At 47.6% G+C, this 23,371-nt stretch overlaps 6 protein-coding genes across 6 annotated transcripts; 5 read left to right on the top strand and 1 right to left on the bottom strand.

Moving 5' to 3' along the window:
* The first annotated feature begins 526 nt into the window (after positions 1 to 526).
* Positions 527 to 1,950, top strand: POJ06DRAFT_242587 (uncharacterized protein). The gene is made up of 2 exons (XM_056186241.1): positions 527 to 1,685; positions 1,751 to 1,950. The coding sequence occupies exons 1-2, from the start codon at positions 783 to 785 to the stop codon at positions 1,754 to 1,756; spliced, it is 909 nt and encodes a 302-aa protein (XP_056047128.1). The 5' UTR covers positions 527 to 782; the 3' UTR covers positions 1,757 to 1,950.
* Positions 1,951 to 7,961: 6,011 nt separating this feature from the next.
* On the top strand, positions 7,962 to 9,124 carry POJ06DRAFT_5876 (uncharacterized protein). The gene has a single exon (XM_056191238.1). It carries the CDS (start codon positions 8,205 to 8,207, stop codon positions 8,952 to 8,954), a length of 750 nt encoding a protein of 249 aa, XP_056047127.1. The 5' UTR covers positions 7,962 to 8,204; the 3' UTR covers positions 8,955 to 9,124.
* Positions 9,125 to 13,690: 4,566 nt separating this feature from the next.
* On the bottom strand, positions 13,691 to 14,873 carry POJ06DRAFT_242575 (Alpha/Beta hydrolase protein). Its single transcript, XM_056186240.1, has one exon. The coding sequence runs from the start codon at positions 14,626 to 14,628 to the stop codon at positions 13,765 to 13,767; it is 864 nt and encodes a 287-aa protein (XP_056047126.1). The 5' UTR covers positions 14,629 to 14,873; the 3' UTR covers positions 13,691 to 13,764.
* Positions 14,874 to 15,145: 272 nt separating this feature from the next.
* On the top strand, positions 15,146 to 15,920 carry POJ06DRAFT_242573 (uncharacterized protein; the record flags this gene model as incomplete). The annotated part of the gene is given in 2 exon segments (XM_056186239.1): positions 15,146 to 15,380; positions 15,392 to 15,920. Coding segments are annotated over 2 exon segments (361 nt in total), but the record flags the coding sequence as incomplete, so codon positions are not given.
* Positions 15,921 to 16,739: 819 nt separating this feature from the next.
* Positions 16,740 to 18,625, top strand: POJ06DRAFT_284608 (major facilitator superfamily domain-containing protein; the record flags this gene model as incomplete). Its single annotated transcript, XM_056190174.1, has 2 exons — positions 16,740 to 17,346; positions 17,369 to 18,625. 2 exons carry the CDS (start codon positions 16,740 to 16,742, stop codon positions 18,553 to 18,555), a joined length of 1,794 nt encoding a protein of 597 aa, XP_056047124.1. The 3' UTR covers positions 18,556 to 18,625.
* A 1,859-nt stretch (positions 18,626 to 20,484) lies between these two features.
* On the top strand, positions 20,485 to 21,787 carry POJ06DRAFT_284605 (uncharacterized protein; the record flags this gene model as incomplete). The annotated part of the gene is made up of 5 exons (XM_056190173.1): positions 20,485 to 20,518; positions 20,671 to 20,909; positions 21,011 to 21,087; positions 21,117 to 21,220; positions 21,264 to 21,787. The coding sequence occupies 5 exons, from the start codon at positions 20,485 to 20,487 to the stop codon at positions 21,785 to 21,787; spliced, it is 978 nt and encodes a 325-aa protein (XP_056047123.1).
* Between the last annotated feature and the right edge of the window lie 1,584 nt (positions 21,788 to 23,371).

Genomic DNA, 23,371 nt, shown 5'->3' with positions numbered 1-23,371 from the left:
AAAGCTAGAGGATATCTTTCGTCGTTGGGGCCAACAAGATCTGTCACCGCAATTTGTTCTTAACGGTATGGATAATTTCTCTGTATCGCCCCGCAAGCACCCGCAACGTTCTCAAAGGGTCGATTACCACCTTCTTAATGATGGCAGCGACGAGGAAGCACCGCCAGAAGACCGCGTTATCAAAAGATTTCGTTCAAATATAGGGTCCGGTGGCGTCGAGCTTATTACTCCGGACGAGTCAGCAAGCCAACTGAACCAACTTCAAAGTTCTCCAGCAGACCCTTCTCAGCAGTCTGAGTTAAACGATGATGGGCAGGTTGTGTCACATTGTGACCGCAGACTAGTGTCCGACATCGGACTATACTCCGGACCGCGGGCAGGCTCCGACATCGGACTATGCTCCGGTCCACGGACAGGTGCCTACGCGTGCGGGGTTGGCTAGGCAAAGGAGAAGAGCGTAGAATATAAAAGGGGAGACACACTCCCTAGTAGATAGAGGAAATCAAGATTAGTGACACATTTTTCATTCTCACTATCTCCGATGACGGAGACTCATTATCTATCCGAGGAGGAGCTCCTGGACTTCTCCGACAGCGAGGTCGGAGGTCCGGCCCCCTCTTGTTACATGGTAGCGATACAAGGTTCGGACCAGGCATCTGGTTCCCCCGCCGATTATTCGCCAGGACAGCCGTCTGCCCTGACCATGGCTGAACCCACCGTTGGAAGTTCAGAACAGCAAGCCGACGAATCCTCGCTCATAGGACGTCGAGGCCGTTACCTCCATGGCGGCGGTGTTAAAGGCTCCTGTGGAGACGATAGCTCCTGTGAGCTATCGCAAGCCTCCAACTCTTCGCTTTTCCTGGGACGGAACAGACGGCAACCCCGAGAAGAATTTCATAGCATGGAAGTTCAATCTGGAGTCCCTCTTTCTGACCATGGACAACCTAACTGACCGTTTCAAGGTTGCGACTGTCCGCGCGAACGTGCACGGTGCGGTCCGCAACTGGTTCCTTGCCCACCCAGAATGGGCAAATGGAACTGCGGGGTCTTTCGAGGATTTGCTCGGCCAACTGGAGCAAGAATTCACGACGAAAAAGAGTGCCCACGATACTGCAACCGAGTTGCATACAACGTTCCAGGCGGCTGGAGAATCACCGGTTGACTTCGCGAATCGTGTTCGCGCACTTGTGGTAGCACTCCAACCGGAACCCCTCGCTGATAGTCAAGGTCTCCTGACTTTAAAATATTGCTGCACTTCGGACGCGTTACGAATGAAGTTGCAGGCGGAAAGCTCCTATTCGGCGGCACACCGAACTTGCTCTCTGCTCCTTGGACAGGAGTTCGTCGGAAAAGGCGGTTCCTATTTACAGGCACGTCACCAAGCATTCTATGCTACCAACCATTACCTGCAGCCCCGTATAGAGCCTTCCGTTTCCGATCAGGCGACGCCGGCGTCGTCTGGTCCCAAACGAGCATTTAACAAGCGGACCGCGGAGCCGACTCCTCAGGAAAGAAACAAGCGGGTCCACAAGACGTTCTTACCACAAACTGCCGGAGTTGAAGCCTGTCCCCGTTGTCGTCAACAGCACGCGCTGGCACAGTGTACAGCAGTACGCTGCAACATTTGTGGTCGCCTGGGTCACCAGGCGGAAAAATGTTACTCTGCAAGCGGTCGTCCCAAGCAGGTAAGCATTCTTCCTACTTCGTTCGGCCCCTGTGACGAGTTCGAGCTCACTAACGCCTCTTTCAGCAATAAGCCCAACCGCGGGGTTGTGGTGGAGAAGGAAGAGGAGGTATCGCAGGAGGAGGGTCGAGAGTTAGTTGAAGTGTCTAATGTCGCTAGTCAGACATATAATACATTACCTGATAATGATGGCATTTGCACAATTCTTGGTCACTTTGGCCATAAAGAAGTACGTGTAGTGGTGGACTCCGGTTGCTCCACTTACGTGGTATCCCGACGATTCTGTGAACAGAATGGGATCCCCACCAAAACCAGTGGCGCCCGCGCTCCCACAACTGCCGACAGCAACGGCGACAAACAGGCCAAAGTGGCCAACCTCACAATTCGCTTGGGTACCCTTACCCTTCGCAAACAATTCTATGTCTTGAATGGAGAAAGCTACGATATTCTTTTAGGCGTTCCTTTCTTAAAGGAGTTCGATGCGGAACTAAGACCAATGTCGCGTACGCTGATCCTCCATGGATTCCAGAATCTCGTGCTTCCGCTCGTGGATCCGCCGACGGCATCTCACCATCGCACGCCCGTGCTTATGGTATCACGAAAAGGACTTCAGCGCACCTTTCGGGATAGGGAACAGGTGGAAAACGTCTTCGTGGTTCTGGTTCGGCCCACCAACGACGAAGTTCCTGACGGCGTTACTATTCCTCCTGATCTCCCGCCCGACCATCGCGAGTCCCTACGCCAGCTGATGTCGCAATATTCCTCTGTTTTTACCAAGTCTGTCCCAGTTCCGAAGGTTATGGCTCGAGCCGTAACTCATTCGATACCACTTGTCCCCGGGGCCGACAAGCACCCGCCGTACAAAGGCATTTATCGCCTGTCCCAGCTCGAGCTCGAAGAACTGAAACGACAGATCGACGAGCTCCTGGCAACTGGTATGATTTCACCATCGACGAGTCCATACGGCTCGCCGGTCATTTTCGTGAAAAAGAAAGACGGATCACTCCGTATGTGCATTGACTATAGAGCCCTCAACTCTCAGACGATTCGCAATCGTTATGCCTTACCGCGCATCGATGAATTACTTGATCGTATCGTCGGCGCGTGCTACTTTAGCAAGCTGGACTTGACCAGTGGCTATTACCAGGTGCCTGTGGCGGTGGCTGACCGTCACAAAACTGCGTTTCGCACGCGGTACGGGCACTATGAGTTTAATGTCATGCCTTTCGGTCTGACGAATGCTCCCGCGACTTTTCAGAGTCTCATGAACGACACCTTTCGCGGAGAGTTGGACGACTTCGTCCTCGTCTACCTTGATGACATTCTCATTTTTTCAAAGACGGCCGAGGCCCATGTCCGCCACTTGGCGACGGTCTTAGAACGACTACGCGCCCACAATCTCGTGGCGAAACCTAACAAGTGTGAGTTCTTTACAGCCTCTTGTGAATATCTAGGGCACGTCATTTCCGCCGACGGAATACGTCCACAAGACAGGCTCGTCGAAACGGTCCGTAACTTCCCTGTTCCCACCACAGTTCGGGAATTACAATCGTTTTTAGGGCTCTGTAATTACTACAGACGGTTCATCGCTAACTATGCCCATATTACCGCCCACCTTACTGGTGCCACCGCTGGCGCCAAGATGAAATCTCTCGCATGGACCGAGATCATGCAGCGTGAGTTCGACCAAGTCAAGCAGTTGCTTACCACTGCTCCTGTGCTTAGGGTGCCTGACCCGCACAAATCGTTCACATTGACGACGGACGTTTCTGATCTTGCTATAGGGGCCGTCCTCTCGCAAGATGACCATCCTGTCGCCTACGAGTCTAAGAAACTAGACCAACATCAGCGACTGTATCCGATCCATGATCGTGAGCTTTTAGCTATTATACACGGCGTCACGCGGTGGCGACCATTTCTTTGGGGTCAAGAGTTTGACTGCTATACTGATCATCGTGCTTTAGTGCATTTTTTCACAAAGCCCAATCTCAATCAGCGACAACAACGCTGGCAACAAATCCTCGCGGATTATCATATCAATGTCTACTACAAAAAAGGGAAACACAACGCTGTGGCCGACGCCCTTTCTCGTGTTGAGGTGCATGTCGTTACTACCGACCTTGACCTCACTGCAATCCGCCAAGGATACAGTCAGGAACCGTGGTGTTCAATTTTGGAAGAGTTACGCCACCCAACAGACGCTGCACTGTCCAACAGGTACGCTCTCATCGACGACCTTCTCTACTTCTCGGCTTCTGGGACTGAAAGTAGGCGGCTCTGTGTCTCAGACAGGGGTGTGCAAAGCCAACTAATGGCTCGCAATCATGCCCATATTACAGCCGGACACTGTGGTATTGCGGCAACGCACAAGAAAATCGCGCGTGGGTACTATTGGCCAAAAATGTACCTTGATATTACTAAATTTATTAATGCATGCGACTCGTGTCAACGGCATAGGCTTCCCAGATTACTGACTGAAGGCTTGCTTAAGCCGCTTCCAATTCCAAATCGCCCATGGGAATCTGTCGGCATCGATTTCTGCACAGACTTCCCCGTCACCACACGCGGACATAACCGCATCATGGTCGTCGTCGACCGACTTACCAAAATGGCACACTTTGTGCCTATCGCCACAACATTTGATGCTCATGACATCGCTCGAGTCTATCTGGAAAAGATCTTCCCTTATCACGGCCTCCCTGAGTCCATTGTCTCTGATCGCGATCCCTTACTCACGAGTCGTTTCTGGACAGCACTTGAGAAGAACTGGACCATAACACCCATGATGTCCACGGCTGAACACCCTCAGACGGATGGCCAGAGTGAGCGCATGGTCCAGATCGTCAAACAGCTGATCCGGCAGAACCTCAACGATGATCAACGATCGCGTTGGGATGAGTATTTACCTCTCCTTGAATTTGCCTATAATGACTCTCCGCAGAGTACGATCGGGATGACTCCTTTCGAAGCTAATTATGGGTATCACCCTAAAGGCCTAAACCGGACGTCGTTTGGTTACGTTCCCGCCGCGGCGTCGTTCTCCGAAGAACTTGAGAGTCTCTGGATCCGTGCCAAAGACTCGATGCACGAAGGCCAAGTCCGCCAAAAGAAGTACGCGGATCGCCGCCGTCGGCAAGCTGCTGAGTTCAAACCCGGTGACCTTGTTCTCGTTCGTACCAGCCTGTCCAAGAAGACTACACTTTCGGATGCGTACCATGGTCCGTATCGTGTACTTGGAATGGATGGGTCGCACAACGTCGAGATCGTCCGTCCTGCCGGTCGGCGTTTTCATCCTATTATAAATATCTCTCGGGTTAAACGATATAAGGGGGAACCGCCAGTCAGCACTCCTCAGGTACCTTCAGGGGAACTCGAGGAAGATATCTACGAAATCGACGGCATCATTGCCGATCGAAAGCGCGGACGCACGAATGAGTATTTAGTCAAGTGGAAAAATTATGACGACTCCCATAATTCGTGGGTTTCTACGAAAGATATATCTCCACAGGCCGTTCGCCTATACCGTTCTACAAAAGCTCGTGCTAACTCTTCTCATGACACTCCTACTGGTGCATTTTACATTACCTTACCCATCATTCGGGTTTCTGTGTCGTCACAGCCTTCTTAGACGTCGCCGTCCTCAGGAACAGCGATAGGTTTTTCCCTCCTGGATTCTTTGTTTTTTCCCATTGGGTTTTTTTTGGTTGTCTCCTCGAGGGTTTCCCTACGCCTCGTCCAAATGGATGTTCCTGCTAGCAGTTTACCTTTTCCCGTTTCGGCCCGACTACGATGTTTCACACCCTACTCGTGCTTTAGAGGGGGGGATGTCACATTGTGACCGCAGACTAGTGGGCTCCGACATCGGACTATGCTCCGGTCCACGGACAGGTGCCTACGCGTGCGGGGTTGGCTAGGCAAAGGAGAAGAGCGTAGAATATAAAAGGGGAGACACACTCCCTAGTAGATAGAGGAAATCAAGATTAGTGACACATTTTTCATTCTCACTATCTCCGATGACGGAGACTCATTATCTATCCGAGGAGGAGCTCCTGGACTTCTCCGACAGCGAGGTCGGAGGTCCGGCCCCCTCTTGTTACAGGTTGACACATCCAGCGTCTCAAGCGAATCGGAATCTTCGCGAAAGAAGCCGCAGAACCAATCTTTATGGGTGCAGTTTGATGTTTCAGCGCTGCCAGGAAAGCTGTGGTGGCCGAAGAGGGGTAGAGGGCCGATAGAAGATCGTGAGATACGATGTAGACGATGTAATTGGAAGACAACTGATTCCGCAAGAGCAACATCAACATCAAATATGAGATTTCACCTCACCAAACATGGAATCTCAATAACTGGCTCTGAATGTAACAATGAGGATGAAAGGTCCGGCACCAAACAGCCGTCAATTGCCAGTTTCTTCCAGAAACGTGCGCAGGACAACGCGGCAAAGTCTTTGGAACGAAACTTAGTACGGTGGATAGTCCTGAATAATATGGCATTTGACGCTATCGAATCGCCGGCATTCCAGCAGATCTTCCAAGATCTAGGTATTTCGCTACCGTTCAGCTCCCGCATGACAATGGCTCGTAGAATAGACACAGAATTCCAGTCGTGTCGGACACAACTAATCGACGAGCTGGACCGCACATGTCAAACGATCGCGCTCTCTTTGGATGCTTGGACCAGCAAAAATTCTAAAGCCATACTCGGAGTTATTGGTCACTGGTTGACTGCTGATTTCCAGTACCAAGAGAGAGTCCTTGAGTTTTCGGAAATCAACGGCATCCACAGCGGAGAGAATATAGCAGAGCTACTTCAGAAAACCTTGGAGGAACTTCAGATTGAGCATAAGCTCGTGGCAATCACCGCAGACAATGCTGCCAATAATGAAACCTTGATCTCAGAGTTGTATTTCAATCTGGCAGAGAAATTTCGTGATGTTAATTCTCCCGCAGGCGATGCAGAGCCCTTCCGGTTTCAAGGGCTGGACAGCTATATACGCTGCATGGCGCATGTCCTTAATCTGATTGTTAGTGATATTCTTGCAGAATTGAGAGCCGGTGATCACAGTACGGCAGTTGCTGCTTGTGATCTTATGCAGAATAACAACACGGTTGGACCACACTCCGCATTGGCTCGACTTCGAATTATGGCCCTCTGGATAGCTAGAACTCCGCAGAGGAAGCAACAATGGAAGCTGATATGTCAGACCAATCGGCTGAAGGATAAGTTTATCGAGTACGACGTTGATACGCGTTGGAATTCTACGCATCGGATGCTTAGAGATGCGCTGAACGCGAAGCAGCAGATAAAGAAATGGATTGAGCATCAAACGCATCTCCCGCCCTTCACTGCGGAAGATTGGGATCGCTTGCAGCAAATTGAGGGTGTCCTTGCAAAATTTGAAGAGTTTACTCTTACAGTTTCGAAGCGCCAGCCACAGATTAGCTTGGTCATCCCCATCTACTACGAGCTGCACGACATATTGCTTGATGCGTCTTCTAGAGAGGGTGAATTTTCAGGTCTTAATTCAGAGATTGCCGCAGCTGTATCTGCAGGTTTGAAGAAATTTCGAAAATATTATGATCTCATGGATGTGCAGGATATGTATTATTTCGCTGTAGTCCTGGACCCACGCTTCAAGACGCTGCTGCTGGAGAAAGAATTGGGAGCAGTGACAGCACAGACAGTTATCAGGCATATAAAGGACTTACTTCGTGAGCGGTATCCTTTAGTGTCAGAGCAATCGTTCGCACCCAGTGAAGTTCACATAAGCCGGAATCAGTATAGAGGCTCGAGTACTACAAAAGTTGCAACCTCGAAAGCAGCATCTATCTGACGTCGACCGGTACTTTGAAGATGGAGTTGTCATGATAGATGAGTCGGTGACAAATGAGAAAAACTGGCTACTCTCTTGGTGGAGAACACATGGAGAAGAGTATCCGCGAATGGCAGCGGCCGCGCGAGATTATTTGGCTATACCAGCCTCTGGGATGTCCGTGGAAAGATTGTTTAATAGTGGACGCGATTTATTAGGCTTACGGAGGAGCTCCTTGAGCGCGGAGACTATGAGGCGTCTCGTGTTGCTGCGAGATGTATATAAAGCTGAGGATGTTAGTACTATTAGGATTTACGAATAATACGAATAATTACGAATAATGAAAATTTTATTCGTACGAATATTATATAAGCACCTGACATCAATTTATTCGTATTCGACTTACGAATATTCGTACGAATATTCTTAAGGTCGTTATTCGTGTGCAGCCCTACTTACAAGTGACCTTTTGCCATTTTTTACTGGTTTATAATCTGGGTACACATCGGATGTTGTAGTAGCCACGAGGTTGCTCCAATCGACGATCGTTGGCAGTTTAGTAAGCCTCGCGCAATTGTTCGCAAACCAGATCTACTATTCTTGATTCCCCGTCGCGTATAAGTATCGTGTCTTGCGCCCTCTTAGTGGCGCACCATCTCATCAAACAATCGTGCTCCATCCGAACCAGCAACTATCACAGAAGTCAACATGAGCGGTAAAGTTATTCTGATCACCGGCGCCATAACTGGCATTGGGCGTGCCACGGCGCTGGCCTTTGCCCGGGGTAAAGGCGCGCGCATCGTTGTGTCCGGCCGTAGCGAAGAGTCCGGCAAGAAACTGGCGAGTGAGATCCGTGGTCTTGGCGCGGAATGTGAGTTCATTCGCGCCGATGTTCGCCACGACGATGAAATTCGCGCTCTAGTCGACAAGACAGTCGCACGCTTCGGTCGCTTGGACATTGCTGTGAACAGCGCCGGCACGGAGGGCGTTCCCGGTCCGGTCGTGGATCAAACCGAGGATTCCTACCACGCGGCATTCGACACCAACGTCCTTGGCGTCGTTCTAAGTTTGAAGCATGAGTTGCGCGTGATGTTTGCTCAGGGTTACGGAAGCGTCGTCAACATCTCGTCCACATACGGCCATAGACCCGTACCGGGTGCCTCAATTTACGTCGCCAGCAAGTACGCGGTCGAAGGACTCACGTTGTCTGCAGCGCTTGAAGCCGCACCATATGGAGTGCGTGTCAACGCGGTTGCCCCTGGCCCGGTCCAGACCGGTATGCTTGATCGATTCACTGGAAACGAGGAAAATAAGGCCGGTATGGCCTCTGGTGTGCCTCTCAAACGAATCGGGAACGTGGAGGAGATCGCGCAGTCCATCATGTTCGTCGCGTCAGATCAGGCAACTTACATTACGGGTAGTATCCTGTCTGTCGACGGCGGCAACTCAGCAAAATAAATCATCGCAGATCTGACAGGGTTTGCAGGGGTCTTACCGGGCGGTCATGAGTGGGGGAAATGTCAAGTGTTGGATCAGGATCATCATGCTCAAAGAAGTTTGGTCATTACTGTGGAAGTCATTGTATGAGTTACATGAAATAAGTCACATTGGAGCTTAAATACAAAAGGGTGAAAGTCCGAAATACCACTAAAACGTCCAAAATATAACTAGGCGGTGTGGGCGGAATACCTGGCGTACCCACTCAGCCGGCATGTGGTTGCGCACCCATTGTGATATTTGGAACAACTCAAAGAACGTTAGACATTTAGTTCTGCAGTGAACTGTGAGATCGTCGTTTTCAGGGGTAGATGTCTCCACTTCCAGTGTGGTGGGTTCCTTTTTCGGAGGTCTCTTCGGAGTTCTCCGTGGTGGAGATACCCCGCTTTGCAGTTAGTTTGGGGTTGTAGTTTGGTAAGCGCGGGAATGGACGACAGGTCGTTGAGGCGGAGTCCAAAAACTCCATGTTTAGGTGTATTTAGTGTCCATGGCGGCACAGTATAAAATGTTCGTAGGGTGAGGTCTAGGAAGGCTACCTAACAAATTAGCTGTACTGCTGGAATCAATAACTAGACTGACTCGACAGCGCATACCCCTAACCCAGGTGTCCTGAGCACCCTTCCTCTTTTACTTCTTGCTAGGTGTCTCTAGAACCTCAATTTAGTGATAGTATCACTAGCCCTTTTGTGACGTGTCACTAAAATGTCCTCTCAGTGAGGCCCCGAAAAGACCAAGCTCTTTATCCCGGTTATCAGAGTACGTTAAGGAGCACACTAAGTGCACTCTACTTTCTGTACGAAAAATTCCTAGCTGAGGAAATTAGGTGATGTCCAGTTGGGAGTTTAGACCTGGTCACTAAGAAATAATAGATGATCACTAATAAATAATAGTTGGTCACTAATCGATAATCACTTGTGTATGGAAGGTTGAATCTTGTTTTCAATGGTCTCCCATAAGGGGGACAACTGGTAAGGTGTAGACACCCTCCCAATCGCCACTACACAAAAGAATTATCCGGTCGCTAGGACGATGCACTCGCTTGCCGATCACGTTTATCCATAAGCGAGCGTGGCTATCAGGATCAAAATCTGGACGATTTCCTGAGGGTATTTATTTAAACCCAGTTGTTACGCTGGACGAAAGTCTACGGAGCTTAGCTCGCCGGATTAAAAACAGGTCCTGTGGTCGAGCTCATCGTTGCGTTCTTTTGGAGATGGTATAGCTGTATTATTTTTAATCGTAGTCCTAGCAGCGCCTCAGATTAACCATTTACTAGGTGATCTGGGTAAGCTTCCGCCCAAACAGTCACGGACGAGAGCTTCGAAGAAACAACTCGTAGACTGTCGAGACTGTAGCATGCGAAATACAATATTTTTGATATCACCGCCGCAGTCAGCTATCCTGCACTTATAGCTGCTGTGGACGATAAGACGGGAAACATGCGGAAAGCAGTCACGCAGCTAACACATCCTGTTTCGTACAAAGTATCTATTATAAATTTAGCAGATTCACTTGCTGCAGCTGTGATACATTATGGAGGTATTCTAATTTAAGAAGCATACCCTATAGAAAAAAATTCTGATCACACTCATAACTATTATACGGGTAACTCACCGAAAGTTAGTCACCGGACCATTTTGACAAAGGCTCTCAGACGTAAACCATGCCACACTCAGTCAGCAGATCTCTCCCAGCGAGTCAACTTACAATACTTTGCGGGGTGAGTTTCTAGGATCTTGTGTCTCCTGAAACGTAGAGCGAGTTGCTTCTGTACAGTCACTGGGATGATTTATGCGAGGCATGCTGCGAGCATCTCGTTGGAGGCTGAAGAGTTGCTCTGTAAGTATCAACTTCGTCCGCGCCAGTCACCTGTATTATTGGCTGTCTGATAAGATGACATTTACATTTACTATCAAAATGCAAATCCCTTGTGAGACATTACAAAATCATTCTTGAGATATTTAAATAAAACATAAATTGAAGAGGAATGACCAGGATAATGCCCTTCTCAACCTTTCCAAATTCCAATCAACGTTCGCTCCTCGAAGTCCTGATTCGATCATCTGAACCCTGGCAGATGCCAACTAGGTACGACTTTCGACTTTTCAATGTTTGCACTCTTCCATAGATCTTGTCTTGATTGTTAGCATAGCGAACCTCATCGAAGACTTTTACCAGAGCAAGATGGTGGTCCTTTCCGTGCCAGGTACAAGAAACAAGCGATCGACCTCCCCAAAGTATCTTTCGTTCTCATGGTTTTGACAGCTTGCGTATCGACTGCACCTGGACTCTGGCTGTCTTGTCACGAGTGCGGACGTAATTATATGCATTTCATGGATCATAGCTGCTGATGGCGGCTGAGTTGTCGAAATATGCTGCTAGCGAGTCCCATTGTTCGTCCGTAAACTCTGGTGGCCGTTTAACTTTATCTATCAATCCAGTTAGGGTAGAGATGGCTCTGTCTTGCATAAAAACCTCTTCCCACGAAAGGCAGGTTTTGTCAGAATAATTCGACTTTTAGAAGGTTAAGTGATGCTTTATAGGTAAGCTACTAACTCTAGAAGTTCATCTGAAATAGCCTAATGCTTCAAAGTCAAGGTACCAGCTTGAGAAGTTCATCCACTATGAGACAGACTGTGTTTCGTTCTCAAAAGTGACTGGCAACGGCTTTCCCAAATTCACCATGTTCTTTTCAAAGTTCGATGTACTCATCTTGTTCGTATCACAGAAAAAGCCGCAGATTAGACTTTCAGTGCCAGTATAGTACGAGCTGCATGACTTGCATGATGTTGCTGAGAGAAAGTATGCAGATCTCGAAGCGGATATTGTGAGTGCTGTCCAAGCTACTACACTTTTATGGTTGCGTCGGATACATATTACATGGCACTGATCCTGGATCTCCGTGTGAAGGGAGACCTTCTCCAATATGAATTGGAGGACGAGTACACTAGTGGGAAGATTCTACAAGCTCTGTGTGACAATCTTCACCATGATTGCCCTGAAACTGCAGAACCACTTATTGCACAGTCTCCAGAAGAGCAAAGTCATAAGAGGCAAAAACTTGGCAACAGGATGTTACAGAGACTACAGCCTCAAGGTAAGCCTCAACTATCTGACATTGATCAGTATTTTGACAGCGCCCGCGTTGACGCCAATGGCATGGAAGATCAGAATTGGCTATGCGACTGGTGGAGGGTCCATAGAAAGGATTACCCTCGCATGGCTACGGCTGCCAGGGATTACTTAGCAATACCAGCCTTCTCAGTCTCAGTTGAGAGATTATTCAATGACTTGGAGTGCGGAGATACTCCATGAAGAGATTCTAATGCTACTAGATGATGCATATAGGCAGTAGTTGGCTACGCGACTATCATATACAGAGCTGGCGTACATAAGTGCTACTAAAATCATTGTATACAGTTAGCATCTCATTTTATAGCAGACCACTCTTCCAGGTTTTCTGTGGTACAATTTAGTTTTTCCTGTAACGCGCAACTGAACGGAATATCGATATATAAAAATTAACTAGTGAATAAATAATCTTTGCCAATTTAGATTGCGAATAATTCGATTGCTTCTGTCATTAGAATGGACAAGTATATAGCAGCTCCTTCGAAATCGATAATTGAGTTGAGTGCGACTTGGACAAGTATGTCACCGGAATATATATATTTTATTTATGCATAGATTTCTGACTCTGGTGTTATAGGTGGGCGTTTAGTCAAGGTGAATGATGACAATATGTAAGTCTTAGATGATTTTAATAATCGCGCTGCTATTTCACCAGCTACAACGACGGCATTGCTGTAGGACCACTCTGAAATGATCAAGCCTATTAGTTTACCGCGTTGTAACTGCATACTTAGGGTTGACTGTGTTGCATGTAGTTTCCTCCGACAAATATTAGTATTCTACGCGTAATCAATGATCCATCTCGAATTCGATAGAATTGTCTTCGGTCGTACACATTATCAGTACTGCGCCCTTTTATTGTAAATAGGAATTGCTATATTATCTCTATCTCAATACACAAGTCCTGACAGGTCAATTTATACCTGAGACCTTGTCAGCCAGGAACCTTCTAGAAACATATAACTGGAATGTTCCAGAGACTTCATGAAACCATTACGTCATCTAAACTTATCACTAGAGCATTCCATAAACTACCATCGTAGGCTAGAGTGTTCTACACATTTCCACACCTTTGTAATGCCCAGCGAGTGCGAGTCGTAGGTCGAGCACGTCGTCGACTGCCACGAATTCTAAACACGCTTAAATTGTGTGTTTAGCTCCGAGTCTTGTCACTAATATCAGTAGAGTCGGCTTGTTCGAATAAACTTGAGTAGTCCGCAGAGACACCAAGGGTTATTGGGTCAAGCAGGTCGAGCAAGGTCACGCGATAATGGCCTGATGATTACCACTGGCCACTAAACACCGAGCTGTATTGCTAGCTAGAAGTAGGTTGAATTCAGAATAATTGTGTTGCTTACTAAAATTCTTTTATCGGAGTAGTGCACAGCAGCAAACTCAGGGTTAGAACCACTCAGTACTTGATACTAACCCACATACTAAATCTCATATTAAGCCTCATTTTGCAACAGGAAGCAAACCAAACTGAAAGTTCAAACATTCGGCAATATCGTCAGGTACAGCCGTACAGAATTACGCAGCAGCTCCACGACCTCATGAGACTTGCTCCCGATAGATAAAATATGTATTTTGTATAGAATACCAACTAAAAAATCACAATACAGCAAGGCGATAGATAAATCTAGGCATCCAAAAACGTGATAATCTCCTTTGAGAAAATATCTGCATACTCATTCAAGAACCCATGACCCGAATCGGGAAAAAGGTGCAAATGAGCTTCTGCATTCACCAATCTCTTCCATAAAATCCAACTGTTCTCTGTCGGAACCAACACATCGTTACTGCCATTAGCAATGAGAACAGGTATCTTTATTTGGTCCAGTCGGTCGTAGCTGCCCTCCTCTCTAAATTCGCCTCCTGCCCACTTCATAACAGCAGCAATCTGTCTCTGCGTCCCTTCAGGTCCGACATAATCAACGCGATTCGGTCGAGCGGAAGTCATTCTTTTCCACCAGAGTTCTCCGAGAGATTGCTTCTTATCACTAAGACTATAGAAAGTCTTCAAAAAGCCGTTGTGATATTCCTCTTCCGTTGCGGCAGCAGCAAGAAGTCCAAAATACTCAGGCTTGCCACCTTGGACGCCAGGACCAGCGCTCGGCCCCGTACCAGCAAGTATCAACTTTCTAACAAGGTGAGGACAATTGAGTGCGATGAGCTGTGCAACAAAGCCGCCCATCGAGAAGCCGAGCACGTCCACCTCTTTGATATTGAGTGCCTCGATGACATCGACAATGTTCTGAGCCCATCCCGTAAAAGAATCGGGGATTTCTCCGCCACTGCGTCCTACTCCTGAATTGTCGATGAGGAGAACTGGACGTGTAGATGCGATTGGGTTGATTAAGTCGGGGTCCCAATGATCCGACGTACCGCGGAAATGCACGTTGAACACCAATGTGGTCCCGGTTGACGCTCCAAAGTAGCGGTAGGCATATTTAACACCCTTCACGTCGATGAATTGATCCTTGGCAGTCTCGTAAGTTGACATGGTTCTAGAAGATATAGTATTCGAGCGCAGGACTACAGCAATAATGAGGAAACAATGGGAGCGAACAGTCCCGTGTTATACCTTCGATTGGTCGATGTGTCTATAAATATCCACGCGGCTTAGGTTTGCCGGTGATTACGCATCTAATAGTGAAATCCTAGAAATAATCACAAAATATAGATCCGAGCATCATCTCGCGTGTGATACAACGTGATTTACGATTGGACAGTACTCTCAGAGAGTGATAACGATGCACGACAGAAGATGCTAGTTTCGCGTCCCGTGATATTAATCATCAATAGGGTTAGGTCCTGAAGAAGTCGCAGCTGCGGCTGATCGGCGACCCTTCTATCATATAACTTATTGAACAATGCTGACAATAATGTGAAAAGGAATTGCCATTGGGACACAGTTAGGGGTGGGTACGATTACGGTACCGTCAACTTTGGAGATTATTCGTAAAGTTAATCGTAAAAATTAAGGTTTAGTCGTAAAGTAATCGTATAGTATAGTTTGAAATCGTATAGTAATCGTCTTCCTAATTAGGAAGGTAGGGTTATAACCCCTGCCGGGAACCCCTTTTTGCCTCTTGTCCTCTGAAATATTATCAACAATTAGAGGAAGTTACTATTCATTACTGCATTGGCGCCTTCGACATGGAGCCTTCTACACGTTCTCGTCGCCAGCTGGCTATAGATTACGTGCTATTGAATGATGGGTACGAAGGAGAGGAGTCGATGGAGAACGTCTCGCTCACCAGCGGCTCGCCAGCGGCCTACAGTCACCAATTGAGAGCTCATTTGAGCTAGGGCCGGAGGATTGTATTAGCCAGATTGTCGATCGACCATTGTCGAGGAGCTTGACTGAGGAAGCGCAAGGGATCTCACCAGTCATCACGGACGATGTGATTTCTTCTCAACCTACACGTGGGACTTGGAATCACTGGCTCTGGGAGCAGTTTGAAGTTACAACTCTAAGCCAACAGTGGAAGGCTAAGCGATCCAAAAAGCTTAGGAACGATCAGCTGATAACTTGCAAGCACTGTCGGAATTGGTCTATCAAGGACTCTGCTAGATCGAAATCTACAACTAACATGTCCTATCACGAACTCGTTGGAATCGGGGACTATGAGGACACTCACATTACTGGCAGATCAATACGCGAAGGAATCGGACATGTAATTAGGCATTTGTACTTCATTCTTCTTTTAAACCTTATTAAGCCTTAGGTCACGTGCCTGACTATACGTTTTTTTGCGAGCGACTCAGGTGATTGCTCGTATAGTTAATCGTAAACTTTTACAGCCAATCGTATAGTAATCGTATAGACTATACGATTACGAGTTAAGAGTTGCTCGCAAATCGTACCCACCCCTAATGTAGTGACCTATTTCTCCTGCCTTCCAACGCCAACAGTTTGTGTTCAAAAATGTCATTCTGTACGCTACCTGAAGTCAACCTATTCAAAGTAGTAATAAATTACTTGATACCGATAACTGGCTTGCCAGATCCGCAGGCTGAAAATGCTGCCATCGTAGTGGGGGAAATCATGGATTTCCTGATTATCTGATTATTGATCCCAGGGCTGATGTAGGAACCTATTGTCTGATTAGTAATTCTTCCTATGCTCGCTTGCGTATGATCTCCCGCCGAAAGTTAAGTTTGATCACCGTACTACCCTGCTTAATTCTACCTTTTTGAGTCATGTTAGCCCTGTATCCCACACAACCTTGAGACCAGCTGCAAGCGTCCATCAGCAACTACTGAGATATCTACCATGCGCCCGTAGCTTAACTCCTTACTCCGTGATTCGGAACTAGGGTGTTAAGATACTTGCCGTCAACGTGACAAGGATGAACTTACGGCTTACGCTATGCACGGATGCACGGATGAACGTAGGTCTTACACCTTGCAATATTGGGCCGGTCTTACATAATACTCATTCTACTTAATGTCATCATTGTGATCGGTCCTTCAATTCCATGTGCTTCCGACGGGCTCTGTCTTTGCACATGGGTCATTATAAATATTAAGTGTTGTTCCTTTGTCGGCTTTCGACCCTCCACTACACCTTAGACTGGGAGGAGAATAGCTTTGCGGCTTAAGATCATCATGGTCGACCTCTTCAGAGAAGCTCCGCTGGGGCAGATAATTCGATATCTGTCCGGGAACAAGTATTTGCTCTATCAGGATGAAAAGTCCGACTTTAAGTGTCCGAGCAGTTATGCACATCCTGAAACCGTGAAAGAATCCACGGCCTCATTCAATGCATTGGAAGTTGGAGAGAATAGTGAAGAGACTAGTGACGAGAAGGTGGAAAGGGATGGCGAACACCTGGGACCGAGACTGACACGGACGTCAACTGCTGCTCACCGCATCACTTCTTTCACTGCTGAGCAACTCGAAGCTCAACAGGAATTGAGTCTGGAGCAGACGAAATCCATGGTCATTGTCCCGACGAAGACCATAGACGGGATTGTCCTTGTCGACTGGTACACCACTGATGACCCGGACAATCCGCAGAACTGGTCGCCGTGGAAGAAGCATTTCGTGTCATTGCTAATTTGCCTCTATACGTTTGTTGTCTATTGTGGCTCGGCAATTTACACTCCAAGCACACAATTTGTGGCGGAGCATTTTGGAGTCTCCATTATTGCCGCGTCACTCGGTTTGTCGTTGTACGTGCTAGCTTGCAAGTTGCCCACCCAAAGAGGAACCAGTTCGATGCTGACATTGATTAGATGGAATTGGCCCTCTTATTTTCGCTCCGTTAAGTGAGATTCCTGCATTGGGCCGTAATGTGCCGTACATCGTCACGTTCGCGCTGTTCGTGATCCTGACTGTGCCGACGGCGCTGGTGGATAATTTCGCTGGTCTCCTGGTACTTCGATTCCTTCTAGGGTTTTTTGGGAGTCCTTGCTTGGCAAATGGAGGTGCCTCTATGCAAGACATCTATTCGCTGCTCAAGCTTCCGTACGCGTTAATATTTTGGGTCTCAGCTGCCTATTGTGGTCCAGCTCTCGGTCCGTTGTTATCAGGCTTCGCAGTACCGGCTAAGAATTGGAGGTGGTCGCTTTGGGAGATCTTGTGGATGTCCGGACCAGTCTTTATACTCTTCTTTATTTGCCTTCCGGAAACATCTGCTTCCAACATTCTCCTTCGAAGGGCTCAAAGGTTACGGAAGTTGACGGGCAACCAGAATCTCAAGTCTCAAAGCGAGATTGATCAGGCAAACATGAAGGTGTCTAAGGTCGCCTTTGAAGCCCTAATCAAGCCATGGCAGATCAGTATCCTGGATCCAGCGGTCGCATTTACCCACATCTACACCTCTATTGTGTACGGTATCTATTATTCATTCTTTGAAGTGTTTCCGCTTGTCTACCTCGGTATCTATGGGATGAACCTTGGAGAAATGGGTCTCGTCTTTCTTGTTGTCTTAATTGCATGCATCATTGCTGCAGTGACTTTTGCGGCGTACTTATGGTTCTACCTCGAGCCCGATATCATGAAGCGCGGGCTTCGGGCACAGGAACACCGTCTCGTCCCAGCCCTATTTGCGGTTTTTGGCCCAACGATCGGTTTGTTTCTGTTTGGATGGACTGCTCGCCAGTCAATCCACTGGGTTGTCCCAACGATAGGGATTTTTATTTACGCTGGTAGCGCGTTCATAATTTTGCAATGCATATTTGTTTACCTCCCGCTCACGTACCCTACTTACGCCGCTTCACTATTCGCTGCAAATGACTTTTGCCGTTCTGCATTCGCATCGGGGAGCATCATATTTGCGAGACCGATGTATCTCAATCTCGGAATTGGCAGGGGTATCAGTCTTCTTGGAGGTCTTTCTGTCCTAGGTATCTTTGGCATGTACATTTTATACTTTTACGGCGCCAATTTACGCGCGAGATCGAAGTTCGCTTTAAGTTGAGTGATATATGGGGATATATACTTTAGTAGTTGTGCAGAGTTATTGTTGGATTGTGTGAATGTTGTGTAGCAAAGAAATGTTAGGTCTAATTGACAACAGCGGCACGTTTCACGGTTGTGAGCTCTTCAGTATTACAGAACAACTGAGACCTGCTGTTGTTGCACCCTATACGAAAATATTCTGACTCTACTCACATGAGTTATAAGAGTCGCTCTTGCATAAATTTGTGTAGTCACTCTTGCGGAACGTAAGAGTCACTCATATAGGGTGGTGGCGAGGGGAGTCTCTACACAAAGCAAGTGGCATAAGCACAATAACGGTTCCGTTTTGCCCGCGTCACTCACATCCAAGTGGCTCTGTCACTTCATTTGAGCTTCCATAGGACCTGTACATATTATTGTATCAATACTGGGATTTTGTGCATGAGCGGTAGGGTTACCCGACCGCTGGATGTTTAGGCAGAGATTTTGCAAGGCTTAGGGCGAGACATTCGACCGTATTCATTCGTGCACATATTGTGTGTGGCATCAATGGACACAATGGAGCCTTGCCCGTTTAGCATTGAAGCTTGGACTGAGACGTTGCACAGAATATAAAAACTTCATTTGACGGCAATGAGATTTTCTCTGTATGAGTGTACCAACCTCTCTCAGAATTTGCCAAAGTGTCACACTATCGGACATCCCTACTGCCAGCTCAATATAGCGGTGCCATCCCAAGCAACAGATCACGCAGCATGGACAGTATGGACGAAATAAGGTCACCCGCAAGCTGCAGGTCCTCAGCGCGTTCCCGCTGGCACGTGCGTCGGTCTGGTAAGGAGGAGCCGTTTTCGTCTCTACGTCCAACTTGTTAGACAAACGGTCTTGCGGCTCCGTCGGAAATAACGGGTCTCTCTCCACTTTGCCTGCACAGGTCAGATCATCGTTAGCTGTGCGGTGACTCCACTCTACGAAGACCTAATGTGATTGCCGAAAATGTTCGTCTGACTGACCGCAATGATATAACGGAATTCTCGTTAATGTCACGCGCTGCTTCATATTGTGGCCGCTAATCTAAACTGAGCTAACGAGAATGTTCAAGATGTGCGCTAGCTAATTACGCGCTGTTCATGAAGTCCCGAACCTTGAGACATCCAAAATCTCCCAAGTGGACTTAAATAACCTCAATGTCGTCGTAGACTTGTAGTAGGCATACTCCGGATATAAGGATAACGGACATAAAAGGATGCAAGTGCATAACCGGATTATCTTAATATTATTGTGCGGAATTTGTAAACGGTGTCGGAAATTCCCCTAAAAGCCACATCTTCCAAAGTGATAGTTATAGAAAAGACCCAGTCAGAGCCGAGCAGATAGGTCGAAAATAATCAAGTTACTTTTTTTGGGTTTGCCACGTTAACTTCCCGTTGAAGGATAGCGGATGATACGCATGTGGAATACCTTGGCGGACATCGTATATCCGGCGCAGTGATGTAAATCCCTCATTTTGGCTTCCATCTAATGTCATTATTAAAGAATACTGACCGAAGAAGTCGTAGGTCATACGTAGTCAGCCATAGGGTTCCTTACTCGGTTTACCGAAAGCTTGGCTACCGAGCTAGCGAAGCTTATTTTATGCGCCCTGCATGCTTGCTTGGCGCACGTGGAGCAACCACTACGTAATAAATGGCCACTCAGCATCCACCACACACTTTGTCAAGTACGCCGTCCAGTTCAATTTTCTGTCCGTAATAGGTAAAGATGGCATACAGTACACGGAGGAACCGGCATCGTGATGTGACCTAAGGGTCCAATGCACAGCCTATACCTGTTTGATAGACGATCTATTTGTTTCTACCATAGTCCCGGATGTGTACTCAGCGGTTTGCCGCATTGATTCTCGGACCGTGACGGTCCATAGAGACTCACCATCTCTCCACGGGCCAAAATGAGTGCGCTATTGTGGAATCTGCTGTCGTCAGGTCCGCATACGACCGCTCGAAAATCGAGGATATGGCCGTGACGTCGAATTTTCGGTCTAGTTCCGATGGCCGAGGTGTATAAATGCAATTTCTGAACACCACCAACATCGTCATCATCATCAGACGATACTCAGTCATCGCTAAACATGAAGACTCAGTTGCTGTCGTTCTCACTGCGCTCCTCTCTGCCCTCAGCGGCACCAGTGCTTTACCGGCGGCCGGCTCTACGTCTAAGGCTATCCAGACCCAGTCGTCGACCGGCCCCAATGGAGAACTTTACGTTCCTGGACAGTTTTTCGACCGCTTCTTCATGATCATTGGAGAAAACATGGACTTTTGGGATGTCGAGGCTCAGGCCACGTTTGCGAACCTCTGGAAGCAGGCCCGAACGGTCGTTTGCTTGGCAACTACTATGCTATTACGCATCCATCGCAGGTTGGTCGGCGAATGTCCAGTCATTTTAAACACAAGATAACTAACACTGTTTGTTAGCCAAACTACTTTGCCCACATTGCTGCCACTTCGTACGGTTGGAACTCTGACAGCCCAGTCAACATCACTGGTTCCGAGTCTTTCACCATTATTGATCTTCTCGAAGAGAAGGCATCTCCTGGGCTGGCTACGCTGAGGACTATCCTATTACTCAGGGTTATAACATCCCATACGCCCCGGAGTACGCGAACGGTACTGAGGTTCCCCACTGTAAGTTCCCGGCTTTGACAATTTGGAATGATTCTTTACTAAGTTTCTACAAAGCGTACGTCCGCAAGCACTTCCCGTTCGTCTCGTTCGAGACCATCTACACCAAAAACTCGCTGCAACAATCCCTACAATGCCGAGGTGTTCTGGAAGCACTTGAAGGAGAACAAGCTTCCCCAATTCGTTTACTTCACTCCCAACTTGTTGAACGATGGACATGATACCGATGCTAGCTATTTCGCCAGTTACATTCAGGAGACCTGGATTAATACCTTCTACTACAACGATTACTTCAACGCCGGTGCGTTGAACTATATCTCTCTTGACGAGTCCGGCAACACCACCGGTTTCAACACCGTTCCTGGTGACAACAACAACCACATCTACGCTGCTCTCTGGGGTGGTGCTCTCAGCAACCGTAACATCTACGACAAGTATGACTTCAACCGTTACAACCACTCCTCAATTGCTGCTACCTTGGAGATGAACTGGTGGGGTGAGACCAGTCTTCTGGGCCGTAACGACACCTATGCTCCTTTCTTCGCCGTTCCAAACGATGGCACGAACTAGAGAATCTTATTTAGAAATATAATACCATGTATTGTGTAATGGGCAACAAAAATTAGTCTTCGATTAAATCTAATTAAAAGGGATTGTGGATGTTCGTAATGTGATTTCTTTAATGAAGTATGGTATTCAAGCTTATTACGACATCTGTATATACAGTTTGAAGGGATAATATATTCGGCTGTGGACTTTGGTTATTGCGCTGAGTCGCTTTTTCTTACTCCTCGTAGACCGTAGTCTCAAAACTAACATTGTGCCGCACAAGTGTGCCTGTCCAACCTAGGAAGTGCGCATAATCCTCGTCTTTGTCAGGATTAATTCGGACATATTTTCGACAATCCGAAGTTGACCTGGATGGATCTGGCGAAGCCATGTGGTAGGGAAAACTTCTAGTTAGAGTTTAGTACAGCGAACTGGTCTTGGTGAGCGGCGTAACTGTTGATTAGTTTAAGGTTGTCTCGCTGATACTTCCACGGCGCTCCTGCCCACACCCGCTCCAGGTCCGTCTTCCAGTCCATCCAGGCTCGGAAGAACGACTTCAATGTCAGCGAGTCGACTGCGTCGTATTTAGCATCGATTCTTTTACCTGGTGCATATTCAATAACATCGTCATCTCCTCAATCTTGTCGTCATATGCCTTTCGTGGTGGCAGCTTACCAGTTCAAGGACGCTTTCTTAAGCTCATGGTATTCTGGCGGTACGTTCGCCATTTCAGGTTTTGTCTGCAACACGCTTATCAAAGCTCTGCGCAAGTCTCTGGCCGCCCTGAACTTCAGTTTGAACCCGACGCCAACAGGCTATTCTCGCCTGGATATTCTCCAGATCACTTGTTGGTCAGAGCGCTCCGTCGCCATCCTTTGCCCCGTCAACTATCTTCAATAGTTCATCTAATGAAAATATGTCAAATCGATTAGACGTAGAGGACATAACTTCACTGTTCGTCGGAGAATCTTCGGACGTATATCATGAAAAGCTTTCAATCGAAAGACAGCTACTGGGTACGCTGCAACGGCCCCACACGGGCATATAGAGCTGTCATGTTAACAAGTTGCCGTTAACAAGTTGATACAAAAATTGAAGTTGCATAGTTAACCTTAACACTAACACACTGAATGGGGCCTCTAGAGAGGCAGCTACTTCATAATTTGTTAGGCATTACGAAAGACGCGCCGTTGGCCCAAAAGTTTACGCGACTGTTAGACTCACGTGATAGACCGTGGAACTACCCCGGGTAACACGTTTTCGAGGAGACGACCTGAGCGCATCAGTCCAAGCATACATAGACTTTGCCTCGTTCTATTCTACACACCGTGCAATGTTTTCGGGAAGTATTCCCTCAAGATATTCATTTCCTGAGGAATCTGTCTACTGATCTGCGGTTCTGGCACCACTCACGGTTTTCAGATCCCGTGTTTGTCGAACGGCAAAGGCATTTCTGGGACCTACGGAGCCTGGTACTTTCGACAAGATTACAAATTTTTGATCCCGGACGTTGCAAAGACGATCACGACCATAATGGGCTGGCAACCAAATTCGATGCTGTCCACGAATCAGTCACGCAGGGAACTGCAGTCCCCGGATCTCAGT

This window comes from Lipomyces tetrasporus (genome assembly GCF_029532465.1).
Source record: "Lipomyces tetrasporus strain NRRL Y-64009 chromosome Unknown POJ06scaffold_1, whole genome shotgun sequence".
Classification (NCBI taxonomy): Eukaryota; Fungi; Ascomycota; class Lipomycetes; order Lipomycetales; family Lipomycetaceae; genus Lipomyces; species Lipomyces tetrasporus.
The sequence above is the reverse complement of the archived record's forward strand: the minus strand, read 5'-3'. Positions and strand labels throughout refer to the sequence as shown.

Excerpts from the sequence above, each read along its gene's own strand:
- POJ06DRAFT_242587 (XM_056186241.1), top strand. The coding sequence starts at position 783 with ATGGCGGCGGTGTTAAAGGCTCCTGTGGAGACGATAGCTCCTGTGAGC.
- POJ06DRAFT_5876 (XM_056191238.1), top strand. The coding sequence starts at position 8,205 with ATGAGCGGTAAAGTTATTCTGATCACCGGCGCCATAACTGGCATTGGG.
- POJ06DRAFT_242575 (XM_056186240.1), bottom strand. The coding sequence starts at position 14,628 with ATGTCAACTTACGAGACTGCCAAGGATCAATTCATCGACGTGAAGGGT.